The sequence below is a fragment of the Trachinotus anak genome, unplaced genomic scaffold (assembly GCF_046630095.1).
Source record: "Trachinotus anak isolate AG129_WGS33_773 ecotype Australia unplaced genomic scaffold, CSIRO_AGI_Tana_v1 ptg000003l, whole genome shotgun sequence".
In the NCBI taxonomy this organism is placed as follows: Eukaryota; Metazoa; Chordata; class Actinopteri; order Carangiformes; family Carangidae; genus Trachinotus; species Trachinotus anak.
Window position 1 is genome coordinate 9,523,851 of NW_027273854.1, and position 12,717 is coordinate 9,536,567.

Genomic DNA, 12,717 nt, shown 5'->3' on the forward strand with positions numbered 1-12,717 from the left:
GCATCCTACCTGTACCTTTACCAGTGCTGGACTGGGGAGGAGCACAGAGGGAATCCTCTTAACCACGTAATCTCTGCAACCATCTGCTGTTACAGTCATCCACCACATCCAGCCTCCACCAATATGCCATTTCCAAGCTCGTTTCTGTCAAGCAGCACAAGTAAAGGTAGGAAGGATCCTCTGAGAGAGAAAATCAATGCATAGGCAGGCTGCACATAACAAGGTGACATGTCCTTCTGCTTCTTTCCTTCAGACCATGCTGCTGTCTCCTCAGGCTGAGAGGAACTGGGAGGATCTTTGTTCAGTGCTTGAAGATGTGTTGGAGGACCAGTCCCACAGGCAGCTGTTTGCCTTGGAGCTGGGCTCGGGAACTGGGCAGCATGTAATACGCTTTGCCCAGAAGATGCCCTTTGTCACCTGGCAGCCATCAGATATCAAAGAGGAGTCTCGGGACAGGTTTGTGTCTTGTAGAGAAAAGCTTCTACTAGTTATGTGCATCAGACTCATTCAACAATCTGTTAATGAGCCAAATGACTAATTACAGTAGTGACACTGTCAACTGTGCGTCAGTAAGCCGGTAACAGTTCATACATTAATATACGGATGTGAAAGTGATGTATGAAAAAAAACAAAACAACAAAAACAACAAAGATTAAGTGTGCATGACTTGTTTCTAGTATCAAGGCATACATTGCTGCAACCCATGCTAAGACAGTACTGCAACCTGTCCACCTGGATGCCAGTGAACCGTGGGAGAAATGGGCAGGACTTCCTCGCAACTCCTGTGATGTTATTCTTGCCATTAACTTGCTGCAGTACAGCTCCTTCAAAACAGCACAGGTAGGCCCGGTCACCTAAAAACAGCTGGAGATGTTGAGCTAATAGGCTGATGATGTTGTGCTGCATTGGTTCATTTATGAAACAGAATCTCAAAACTGTTCAAATGAGCTAATACCCGTTTTCTTTTTCTTTCTTTGTTTTGCGTTGCAAATTTTCTAAGGGTGTTTTCAGTGGAGCAGGTCAGATGCTCAGACAAAATGGCCTTTTAGTAACATATGGGGTATGTGCCGACATTAGTTCTAGGTATATTATGCCTTCAAAATATCATCATGTCATTGTGAAAAGGTCACTAATGGCCTTTAAAAACAGATTTCCAAATCTTACATATGTTTCAGGTGTATGCTATTAATGGCACGATTACACCAAGTTGCAATGAACACCTGGATGCAGAGCTTCGAAAAATGTGAGTGGGCGTCTATTTTACTATAGGAATATACAACTACATAAGAACAATATGTACTGGTAGCTTTCCTGGTATGATGTAAAGAGACTGGCTTGTCTAATTCTGTGACACAGGAATCCAGAGTGGGGGCTCCCAGACATTGACGTACTGAGACAGCTGGCCTATGGGAACGGGATGCGTATGGAGAGGATAGTGAGTCACATATGGTTGTTTTGAGTAACTACTTTATAGTAATTATAATATAGCTTTGACTCCTGTAATGTTTCATTTTCAGGTTGAGATGGAAGAATACTACAAATGCCTCATCTTCAGAAAACTTTAAAAAAGCCAAAGTGCACAATGGAGATTTAAAAATGTTCTTATTTGCACACTGTAAGGTCCAATTTATATGAAACACTGTATTTACATTAATAAAGGCTGTCATACCATATATGTCTTTCTTTTCAAATTCAATTGAAGAGTCTAGAAAAAAAAAACAAGATGAGGCAAGTGGACAATAAGAACCAGATATTTATTAAATATAATTTTAAAATTACCTTAAAGTCAGACAGATCAGTATGATGGAATAAAGAAGTTCACACAACTGAAAGGTTACAGAAATCACTGATTGGGTGTGTGATACATACATGCGGGACATCCTGTCCACCCTGCAAGCATTTCCACATTTCTGGAGAGCCAAGTACACTTGAGAAAAGATTGCCCACCTGTATATACTATGTAGATATCCTCGTCTGTGACTGTTACAACTGAATGTGCACAGAATGGGCTGTCCTATGCTTCTTTCACGTTTTGCAACTAAAAGTCCTTTTCATTATAAAAAAAAAAAAAGGGAAGGGGAAAAAAAGGGATACAGGATGCTTTTAGAGTTACTGGACTATTTTATGGTCTCTAGTTGTGTGATTTCAATGATTTAATCTATGAAAGTATATTTAGTGAGGATTAAACGACCTCCCAACTAATTTTATAATACTCCTCCCACAATGTATAATCCCTGCCACATGTTTCATCATCTCAGAAACTACATTAAGACACTCAAAGAGTCCCAAGCAGTGCACAACAAATAAATGCCAAACAAGACTGATGACCCCGTTTGTATCTGTGTGCATGAGAACGGATAGAACTGAAAACTACAATTGGAATGTCAAGCTGTGAACCTGATGGAGATGTGAGTTAGTGCCATTTATTTCAGGTCTTTGACTATACTTCCTCTCCCAAGACATCATCCTTTATCCACACGCATAACAGCACATACAGATGTCCCTCAGTCACTGCCCAAACTGTTAGCATAGGTTGCAATAATTAACTTCCATTCCAGAAAATAATACAAATTTAACATGCAAATTTTGCTTTAGAAAAATATGAGGCAAAGGATGGTTATGTCTTTTTTTTTCTCCTCAATTATTATCATATTTTCTTATTCATTTTTAACTGTAATACCACTGACTATTTCTGAGCTTCAGTTATTCATTTAATAAGGAATTACTACATACATATCAGCTGGAAAGAGGGAGCAGGAGGGTGGGGGGTGGTCTGGGTTATGGTGCCCTCTCTTGCAGCTTCACCTCACCATATTTCAGTGGGGGGGAGGCAAGGAGAGCAACAGTTCTGCAACATTATCACAATATTTCACGTTGCCACAAAATCACAGCTAGGTGGAAGGTAGAAGGTGTGTGTGAGAGTGTGTGTGTGTTTCCAGAGGGCATCCTCAGAGTCCAGACAGGGAGGGGAGAGACCAAAGGAGGAGAGAGGGTGTAGTGTGTCAGACCCTGCCGCGAGTAGGCTTTCAGTCAAAGGAGATGAGCTGTGCCTCTGCGCTGCCCGGCACAGCCTGGGGGGTCTGCTGTGGTGCCTGCGGCTGCTGCTGCTGCGGGCCACCAGGTGGCGCCACCTGGCAAGAAAGGAATGCACAAGTAAAAATAGAGAGATTAGTAAGATTAGAATAAACTGGATGCACCGAAGAGTAAAAATAAAGATACCAATCAATGATTAACATAGAGGCTTTTGTGTCAGCTTGGCTGATTTACCACAGTGCGTTGGGAGGTAACAAAGCAAGAAATAATCAACCACTGACCTGCTGGTACATAGGCTGCTGGCCTGGCATGTACGGCTGTTGGGGGGGCATATTGGGGTCCTGTCCCGGCAAGGCTGAAATCATGTTCTGCATGTTGTATGGCTGGTAGCCCATATAACCCATACCATTAGTGGGGGCAGCCTGGGACATGGGAGGCATACTCTGGGCCTGTGAGACAACGTTCTGCACAAGAGAAAGATTCATGGGAAAGTTCATTAAGTATTGGTACAGTGCTGTGTGTAGCGATCAGAAACTGAATGTGGGAGTCAATCAGACCTGGTAGCCCTGTGAGGGGGTGGGCTGATAGTTGGAATAGGGTGGACTAGTGGTGGGTGGAGCCTGGCCAGGAGGAGGAGCAGGCTGCCCATTGGTGCCTGCAGCCTGGTACATGTATGCATTAACCATATTGGGATCTGGAGGGAGCGCACACAGGATGAGAGTTGAATAAACATACTTCAGTATCACATCAAATGCTTCATGACCGAATGTAACACAGATTTTCTATCTCTAAAGCTATCAAGAGTAAATCAGGAAGTTTCCAGTTTGACATTCCTCACCTGTGGCAGCACCGGGCATGGCCTGGTACTGTGCTGGTGCAGTCTGCCCAGGCTGGTTCATGTAAATGTTATGCATAGGTGAGCCCTCCACAGAACCAGCAGGGCTGAAGGTGCCTGGGTAGTTGGGTGGAGCACCAGGCTGGTACACCACCCCGCCTGCCACGTTGGGGGGCAAAGACTGCATCTGTGTAACAGCATATACATACATTGTCAGGCTTATTCTGAAAACTTATGAAGAGGTAAATGTACTGTCTAAATCCCCATTTTATTTTAAATACAATACCTGGCCAGTACAATAACAAAACTGTTGACACTGTGGCTCAGGTTTCTACAGCTTTTCATTCTCATGTGATGTGCTACCATCTCAATAAATCTGTTAATAAGTAACATTAGATAAGATAGAAATAGTTTGGATTTAAATCCTAAATAATCAAAAGTTCATGGGACCACTGCTGTATGAGGGGCCTGGATAACTTCTGGACAAGCAGTATGTGGTTGTAGTTAAGTCTGAAAGTTCATGATGAAGTACACTGTGGAACTACAGCTACTGAGATCAGCAGAACAAGTGTGTAAGACATCAGTGCAGGTACAGTGTGTACCTGGGCGTAGGGCAGAGAGAAAGCAGGCATCTGGGCTCTCATCTGGATTGTGTGCTTCTGCTGCTCCAGGCGCATCTGCCTCTCCTTCTCCTGCTCCTGGAGGCGCTGAATGGCCAGTTGTCTTTGCATCTCCAGGTACTCCTGTGGGCGGGTTCAAAAACAAACACGAGTGAGCATGAGAGTGAACAATGTATCAATCTGCATTCAAACAGGAGAGCCTTATTTCGTCACCTGTTTTTTCTGCCTCATGATCTCCAGTTTTTGTGCCAGCTGGATCTGCCTCTGCCGCTCTGCTTCCTCGGCGGCTCGGCGCAGCTTCTCTCTGTGCTCGTCACGGAGGGCGTTGAGAGCTGCCCGAGCATCGCGCACCTGAGCCAACTTGTCCTGCAGGCCCTCATAGTACACTGCCAATGACATACACAATTTGATAGTGCAGAGATTAGCCACAGAGGGAGACAGAAACGCATAAGTGCATATGTGCTCGTGAACGGCTAACACTCACATCGTTTCTCATCTAACTGGTTGAGGATGTCGAGCAGCTGTGGATGCATGTTGTTGATGGACTGGAAGAGGGAGAGCACAGCACTGTCATTGGTGATGCTGCGCCCACGCATGTGGTTGCTCTTCATGCGGTTAAGGAAGGTGGTGACGGCATTCTGCAGAGCCTTCAGAAACTGCTCATGGTTCTCCTCTGACTCCCCGTTCTGGTACTGCTGCTGAGGACGGAGGCGACAGGAAAGGAAAGAGCAGAGAGTCATTTGTGGTTTGCTAGATATAAAACTACTACTTCTTACATCTACTCCACAGTGTTTCAATATACCTCCACTATACTGACTGGCTGGACAGGAACATGGCTTTCTACAGGCTGACTGATTGGTGGAAGGGGCTCCGCCAGGGGCACAGGGGCAGGGGCTGAGGGGGTGGGACTTTTGCGAGCCTCTTCCTGTTTCTTCTCCCAGTATGTTCTGTTCAGGTAACGGGCCAGCTGGAATATTTTGAAACAGACATATCAATATTGTAAGTACAATGTAACATATCCATTAGTCTATAATAATGCAGGAGAAGGACAACATATGTACCTCAGGGTCTACATCTTCAGCTGATGGAGCAGAGGAGTTCTACAGAGAGTGCACAGTTCATAGTGGTCAGTAAAAAAGATATTTAAAGAACCAGTAAAATAAAAAAAACTTTCAACTTTGTTTGAATGATTAAAAATGTTTGGTAGTGTAAATAATTCATTTTGCGAGAAAGAAGTCTTACCACAGGGGAAGTGTAGAGGGTGCTCACTGGTGGTGCTGAGGAAGTCACTGGGGTGGGATCAGCTTTGGGATACATTGTGTATGAGTTCTTTTGCCTCTGTAATTGCACACACAGCTATGGGTCAGTTTTTTTCGCTATACACAGGCTGTAAAAACATAACTGTAAAATTTCAGCTGTGCAACCCACCATTCGCTCCTTCTCCTCAGCCTCACTTTGGGAAAGGGCAATGGCCAGCTGCAGCTCCTCCTCCTCCTGCAGTGCTGCCTCGTCTCTCTTGGGCGGCATCTGGTGAGAGAGACGAACAATGGTGAGACCCAGGAGGTGAAAATGGGGGAAAAGGAAACAAAGTCCAGAGTCTACAGACCCATGGACAGGTGACAGGATGAAAAAAACCCTAATACAGAGCAGGTTGAAGGCAAGGGGATCATTAAAATACATTAATATATGTGTGTCCATAAATAAAACGTCAACTAAGCCATCTTATTTCTCTACCTATAGTTTCTGAACAATTACCTGTGACTGTTGGGACAGCGGGCTGGTCAGGTATTCGGGAGGCAGTTCAGCAGAGCCTGAGGCTGGTGCTTTCCCTTCAGCTTTCCTAAGCGGAGGAGAGAGGGAGGGGTGGCTGGTAAGGAAAAGGGATCAGGGAGGACAAAAACCTTTTAAATCAGAGGAGAGCATTCTACATGAATACAGCAATCACTCTCCAAGAACAGAACAATACAAGAAAGGAACCAGGGAGCGCACACCTCTGTCAGCACTGGAAAATTTGCTCTTGTAATAGTAGGAAATGTCCTAATGTTTTCAATCTACATTCAGATTTGTGTCTGCTTTTGATCACACAGTTTTGGAGAATTTGTGCAACAGTTCCTCATAACTTGGTACCAATGAGTTATGACTATTGACATTTTTGAACTGGCTGAGACACTTCTAGGCGAAATGCTATCACATTTTACAGCACTGTTCAGAGTAGATGCAAGCCGGTATCATTAAAATTGCTCGTGTGTCCCTTACCAAATTTGCTAAGGACTGGGTGAAATTCATTGTGATGAAAACAAAATATATTAAAAAAAAAAATAATAAAAATCTAAAAAATTAGAAAATGCATTAAAAATGGCTGGAAAACACAACCTGTTTATTGAAGGTAACAAAAGTGAAAGAAAAATTCACCATGTCAACAAAAAGTGATGTTCAAATCATGAATAAAGGTGAGCAAAGATAATTCGATAGAGTGCCATAAGCTTAGACAATGCAATACACGAAATATTTTATCCGAAGGATCACCATAATAAAGCACAGAAGAAAATGTACCAGTGTCTATCTAGGCTCCACAATAAACACATGAGAAGACTCTATAATACCAAAAATGTCATACTGCAATGAAGTATTTCTCTACATTGCTGGAGACAGACACTGGGGTTACCATTTATGCCCACCATACTTCACACGTTGCACTGGACTCACTTGTTAAGCAGCTCAAAGCAGGGCTCGCACACACGCACTTCCTTCTCGATTCCAAACTTTGGAATGGTAGAGTACTTAGACGAACACTTGCCACAGAAAATCTGGCCACAGGCTCGACAGTGGTGCTGGAAAAGCACAGAACACAAATCGAGGTCAACTTCCGCACATGCGCTACAGATAAACACACACACACACACACACACCACTGTAGCTGAATGAAGGAAACCATATAATCTACGAGTGCCCTAGTTAAAAGAAGGCCCAGCCTACCTTTCTAGTCATAACTCCAAACTGGACTCTGCACCGGTGGCACTCCTCAGCATCAACCCAGTCAGGGGCCTAGACGACAGACAGACATTAGTCCAGATATGATGACACAACAAAGGAAGAAAGAAAAAAAAAAAAAAAAAACACTGGCGCTCGGTGTACAGACAGTATATCCTCTCTTCTAAACAGTTCTTTGTTCATTTACCATAACATTGATGCTGCAACACTCCCTTAATAACGGAACTCTACTACAGTGAGACAAGAAAAACAAAATATCTCACTCTCTCAGCTGCGAACATGGCATCACTCTCCTTAAACTCGGGGAACACATGACCTGTTGAGAAAAGAAATTCGGACCTGTTGAGTGTACAGTATGCTACTGGTTTGTGCTGTGTTCACCAAATTAAATGTAAGACTTTTTAAGGCCATTTTAATACCATTTGTTTCACAATAAAACCAGTAGGAACAATAAGACTTACTAAGCATATCAAATGTATATCACATTTTGCCAGTACTTTCTAGCTGCATATAACTAATTCCCAGTAATATACAGTATATGTAATCAATTAACATGACCTGAACCAGATAACCCTGTGTTATACCAGTCTCACTTGTAGTTTATAAATGTGTGATGTCTCTTGACAGCCCACAACCACATACAAAAAAAAAAACAGTAACTAATGTTAGTGTCTATAGCAGGCAAGAAAAAACATTCAAGACCTTTGTAAATTTAACTTTCAACACATTTTAAGGCCTTTTTTGAGTGGATAGAGTTGAATGGTTTTTAAGACTTTTCAAAACCTCCGGACACCCTGAAAAAATGAATTGTAGCAAACAACATGTAGTAATTGCTGTTTACTAAAAAGTACCATTGAAAATGACACAGGGTCCCTGCATGAAACAGGGAAAAATCTCAGGATCAGTTTCAAACATTGTTGGAAATGTAATGACTATGAATAAATGACTTAAAGTTAACTGGAGCTAAGACGAGGTTAGAAATATCTATCTGGGTCTTTACACTCGGTCCTTAGGTTCCTTTTGTAGGTGAGAGTGAAGATAAAAAATAAATTCAGTATATGTGCATCTGCCCACTTACCTTCCACTTTCATTATCTGATAGGTGTCTTGAACCACTTTGTATTTGGGTTCGTTGCGGAAGGCGTGAGCCCACGCCTGGATCAGGTACAGAATCTTGTTTCTGACGTTTGGTTCTGTCTGTTTCTGGTGGTAAAAGAACCACACAGAGTCAAGCAAATGTGACTTTACACATTAAAGTCCTTCTTGTTTTTATGTTCTACACATCTGTTGTCACTCAACGTCGGTATGTGCTAAATGAATCAAACAACACTGCGTCTGTTGACAAGAGGTCAGGTGGGAAGTCCCCTGCTTTGGTCTGAAAAACCCTCCTGTCACAAGGCAGTGACATCATCAGGAAGTGGAAACCAGCAGGGGCTGCAGGAGCCTGTGTCACATGGTACATCTAAGACCCAGTCAAATATTGCTAGCTCATGTTGTGATGCAGCCAGCTGCCTGACAGCAGCGAGCAGTTATCCATTAGAAAGAGTGGGTGGGAAAGGTGATAATGTGGTCAGACAGCTCACCATGTCTGTGTTTAAGAGGTTGAAAGGACTATATCCAAACTTTCCACTAATTGTTACTTTGATGGAGAAGGGTATGTGACTAACACATAGCTGCACAGACATTAATCTGATGAGAGGTGAAACAACCTGTTTTATAACATTGTAAACTGAATACCTTTGGGTTTTGGACTGGTGGTTGAACAGAGCAAGATATTAGAGGATGTTACCCTGGACTATAGTAAAGAGTGGTGAGGATTTCTCTCTATTTTCTTACCTTTTGTAAACTAAACACTCAATTAATCAAAAAAAATGAGCATCGGATTAATGAATGATATTTAATTAATGATAAACCTGTTTCTGTAAATAAACGGTTCCGGTCCTTTGTGATCAAATTAAGCTTCACAATGAAAACACACTGAAAGCCACTTGAAAACAGAGACTGAGAGCACTATATTTGAAATTCAACAGCAGGAGTGTGAAGCCACAGAAATAAATAAAACAAAATGACCTTCAGCAGATCCTTCAGTTCCTCCATAGTCTGTTTACTCGCCACCTCATCATGGACAGTCTGACCACAGTTCTTCACTACTGACTCAAGGACCTGAAGGGGAGGACACATTGAGACAAAATAGCACACTAACACATGGAAAATATACAGCAGAATTGAAGGTTTTCAGTTAGTTTGTTTTTTACATGTTATAATATATATTTTTTACCAGCTGAGAAATAATTTAGCAGCAGCATTTTAAACTATACACATCTTACCTCCAGTGCGTACAGAGCCACATGTGGATTTTTGTCATTCAGCTTCTTCTTAATGGCTCCGATAGCATATTTAGCTCTGCGAGGACAAACACATATACTGCTCAAAAGAAATTCCAGGCAATAACTTAAGTTGGCATGCAGCTTTTTTTGTTTAGTTTTCTTCAATGTTTTAAGGATAAACCTAATTGTCAAATGAACTATTTGAATATGTACACAGACAGAAGTTGGCAGAATCACTTACTGTGTGTCTCCTTGTCGGATCAGATCACAGATCTGCAGAATGGATTCCCAGTCAGTCTCCAGCAGCAGCTGGCTGGTGGCTTTATCTGCAATTAGTACAGATAGTTCAGGATTTAATATTGGTATATTGTCTGCTACACCAAACCAACATGTCATTTAAAATTCAAGCTTCCCCCATTCTTAAGGAAAGGGTTATTAGGAACACCTGGCTAAAACTTCCCACCTTCGTGAGGGTTACAATGTTCAGTTTTTGTTAAAAATGTTTCATAGTTTATAGCCTGGATAAATTCTGTTTCCTTATGCAGAAACATGTTTCTAATATTTAATGTATGTGATATGTGTAATGTGTCTTCTTGATGCAATGCAACCATACAGTGATCTTTTCTCTCTGAGAACTGCCATACATTAATCACAGAGGCAGAAGAACAGATCTAATAATACTAATGACAGAAATAAGCAGACTACATCCGGGCTCTTTATGAAGTAACACAAGTTTGATGTTGTGGTGTTGTGGTATATGACACTGTGATGTGAGACAGGATATCATCTGTGATTTCCTTTTTTGTTTCATTGCAATTTACTGTAAATGTCACCTAGTTTCAAAAATGGCTATGAATCCAGTCACATAATATTTGGACTCATTTAAGTGTTTTTAGTTAAATTATTCTCAAGCAGTTTGGCCATAACTGTACATATTCAATGAGACTACCGGCACCCCCTCTGCAAATAGTCTTATTCCTGGTTCTATTTTAAGTGTTGAGACGTTTGATTTTGGGGCAACTGCCTCAACCTTAAAAGCTGAAGGTTTGGGGTAATTTGACTAACTGTGTCTTTGACAATATGGAAATATACACAGCTATGGCACGGTGTCACCTTACATGCTTCAAGTCTTAACATGGAGTTCTGCTTTATAGCCAATCTTGAGGCCCAGTGTCTACATTTTACTAGTTTCAAGAACTTCATCATGTGAGCCAGTAGTTTATCATCAGCTGAGGGTTTATGGGGCACCAGCACCTCATTTTTACCCCAGGGGCCTCTAGCAGGTTAATCTGGCCATCTGTGTCAACTGCCAGAGGTTGGTGATAAATTATTCTCTGCCTGTTTCTGCTATTATCTGATGTCCATTCAGTGTCCATTTTTAACACCATTCATGTAATCACCTATTCGCAGCTGCATGGTATGACACAATAGTTTTTTTTCTCTTGAGACAGTGCCAGGGTTAACTAATTATAGCCATCTAAGGTTAAATTTGTCAACTGTATTTTCATGGTAAGACTTCTAATTCAGTGTAACGTTGATCTCTACTGGGAGGAAATTAGCAGCTAGTTAATCAACCTGTTGTGGACTTTAAAAACTCAAGACAACAGTACACGTCATTAATGATAATGTGCTTGGCTGTATGCCTTTACAGCCGAGTCATGTCTGCAGTTATACAATAACATTATTACTGTTGGTTTGAATTACTAAATTACGTTTGTATATTATCATGTTTGAGGCTGATATGAACTCCTCTAAAGGGAATCGACAGGCTGTTTTTTTTCTTTCTTGACCAACAGCTCAAAGATAACACAAAAGACACTGGTTTGATTATATTATTATTTGAAAAAATAAATAAATAACGGGCAAATACTACTGTACTCGCTACTTAGCCGGGTTGCTAAATTTAGTGAGCCTAACTGGGCCTCCAAACAATAGAGGCGAATTTGTTAGCAGGCTAAAATTAGCTGGCCTGAGAGCCACAGCCCCAGTGTCTGTCAAAACAATACGCTGGAAAACATCGCACTTTGACTCACAGTTGGCTAATAAACCATCAAGTTGACAAATGTACAGATAACTTACCCAGAAGCCTCTCAAATGTGCCTCCACCCTTTCCCATATTAGAATCTAAGTGTCAAAGTCGCTGTCGAGGTGTCTTGTTTGGTCAACGGGTTCCCGATATTTCCACCGCTGAGGTTAGCCTACTAGCTTCTGTGTTAGCCACGGAGCCAGCTGTGTAGCGCTTCCTACTTCCTGCTTCCGGTACAGAAACGGCAACACAGAAGGATTTTCTCCCTCTACCGACTAATCAGTGAAACGTTAAGTACAATCTTTAGAAACTAAGTACCTCTACAACTGAACTGTGCTAAAGCACAGTTTTAGAGGAACTACTGCACTTGGGTATTTAGCCCACATTTTCTCCTTCTTTCTACTTCTGCTGCACTGCAGTTCAGAGAGTAATATTGCAGGTTGTAGTCCCACATTAATGCAGGGTTTGATTGCCCGGTTTTTGTCCAAATTTTGGGACCCAGACGTACTCCACATTGTATGGGTCTATATAGTTTGATTAATCACAAATTAGTTTGAAATTTGTACCACTTGAAATAACCTACTATATCAACTCTGTCCTCAATCCCTTGTGGATTGACTTATTTTTAAAACCTTAACTGCACAAGTTTATATCAAGCAATTGTGTTTTTATCCAATTGATTTCATTTATTTCAGTGTCAAGCAATTAATAAATGTCAAATCTAAGGCAAGGTATTATTAATCCATCATAGGCTGAAATCTACAATTGTTTTCATCATCAATAGTGCAAATTATTTTCATAAATAATTGATAAAGTGAAAAATGCCCATCATTATTACCTGGAGAAAACAAAAGTAAGTACATCCTTTATTATTATCTTTATTTAT

General features: G+C 41.5%; 2 protein-coding genes across 8 annotated transcripts; one reads left to right on the forward strand and one right to left on the reverse strand.

Annotated features, from left to right (window-relative positions):
- Nucleotides 1-37: 37 nt before the first annotated feature.
- On the forward strand, nt 38-2,280 carry LOC139615134 (methyltransferase-like 26 B). 2 transcript variants are annotated; one of them, XM_071472989.1, is made up of 7 exons: nt 38-166; nt 254-456; nt 678-840; nt 1,001-1,060; nt 1,176-1,243; nt 1,357-1,435; nt 1,518-2,280. In XM_071472989.1, exons 2-7 carry the CDS (start codon nt 257-259, stop codon nt 1,563-1,565), a joined length of 618 nt encoding a protein of 205 aa, XP_071329090.1. In that variant the 5' UTR covers nt 38-166; nt 254-256; the 3' UTR covers nt 1,566-2,280. The 2 variants fall into 2 exon arrangements, with proteins under 2 accessions (XP_071329090.1, XP_071329080.1); XM_071472979.1 differs by lacking the exon at nt 38-166 and having other exon boundaries at nt 189-456.
- hgs (hepatocyte growth factor-regulated tyrosine kinase substrate) lies at nt 1,736-12,044 on the reverse strand. 6 transcript variants are annotated; one of them, XM_071472967.1, is made up of 20 exons: nt 11,885-12,044; nt 10,047-10,131; nt 9,806-9,881; nt 9,549-9,641; nt 8,558-8,675; nt 7,743-7,795; nt 7,465-7,533; nt 7,195-7,319; nt 6,244-6,328; nt 5,917-6,015; nt 5,731-5,826; nt 5,550-5,588; nt 5,291-5,455; nt 4,973-5,186; nt 4,702-4,874; nt 4,471-4,611; nt 3,872-4,055; nt 3,591-3,727; nt 3,315-3,497; nt 1,736-3,131 (listed from the first exon to the last, which is right to left on the reverse strand). In XM_071472967.1, exons 1-20 carry the CDS (start codon nt 11,919-11,921, stop codon nt 3,027-3,029), a joined length of 2,277 nt encoding a protein of 758 aa, XP_071329068.1. In that variant the 5' UTR covers nt 11,922-12,044; the 3' UTR covers nt 1,736-3,026. The 6 variants fall into 6 exon arrangements, with proteins under 6 accessions (XP_071329068.1, XP_071329049.1, XP_071329062.1 ...); XM_071472948.1 differs by having other exon boundaries at nt 6,244-6,355; XM_071472961.1 differs by having other exon boundaries at nt 4,973-5,183; nt 8,558-8,681.
- Nucleotides 12,045-12,717: the final 673 nt, after the last annotated feature.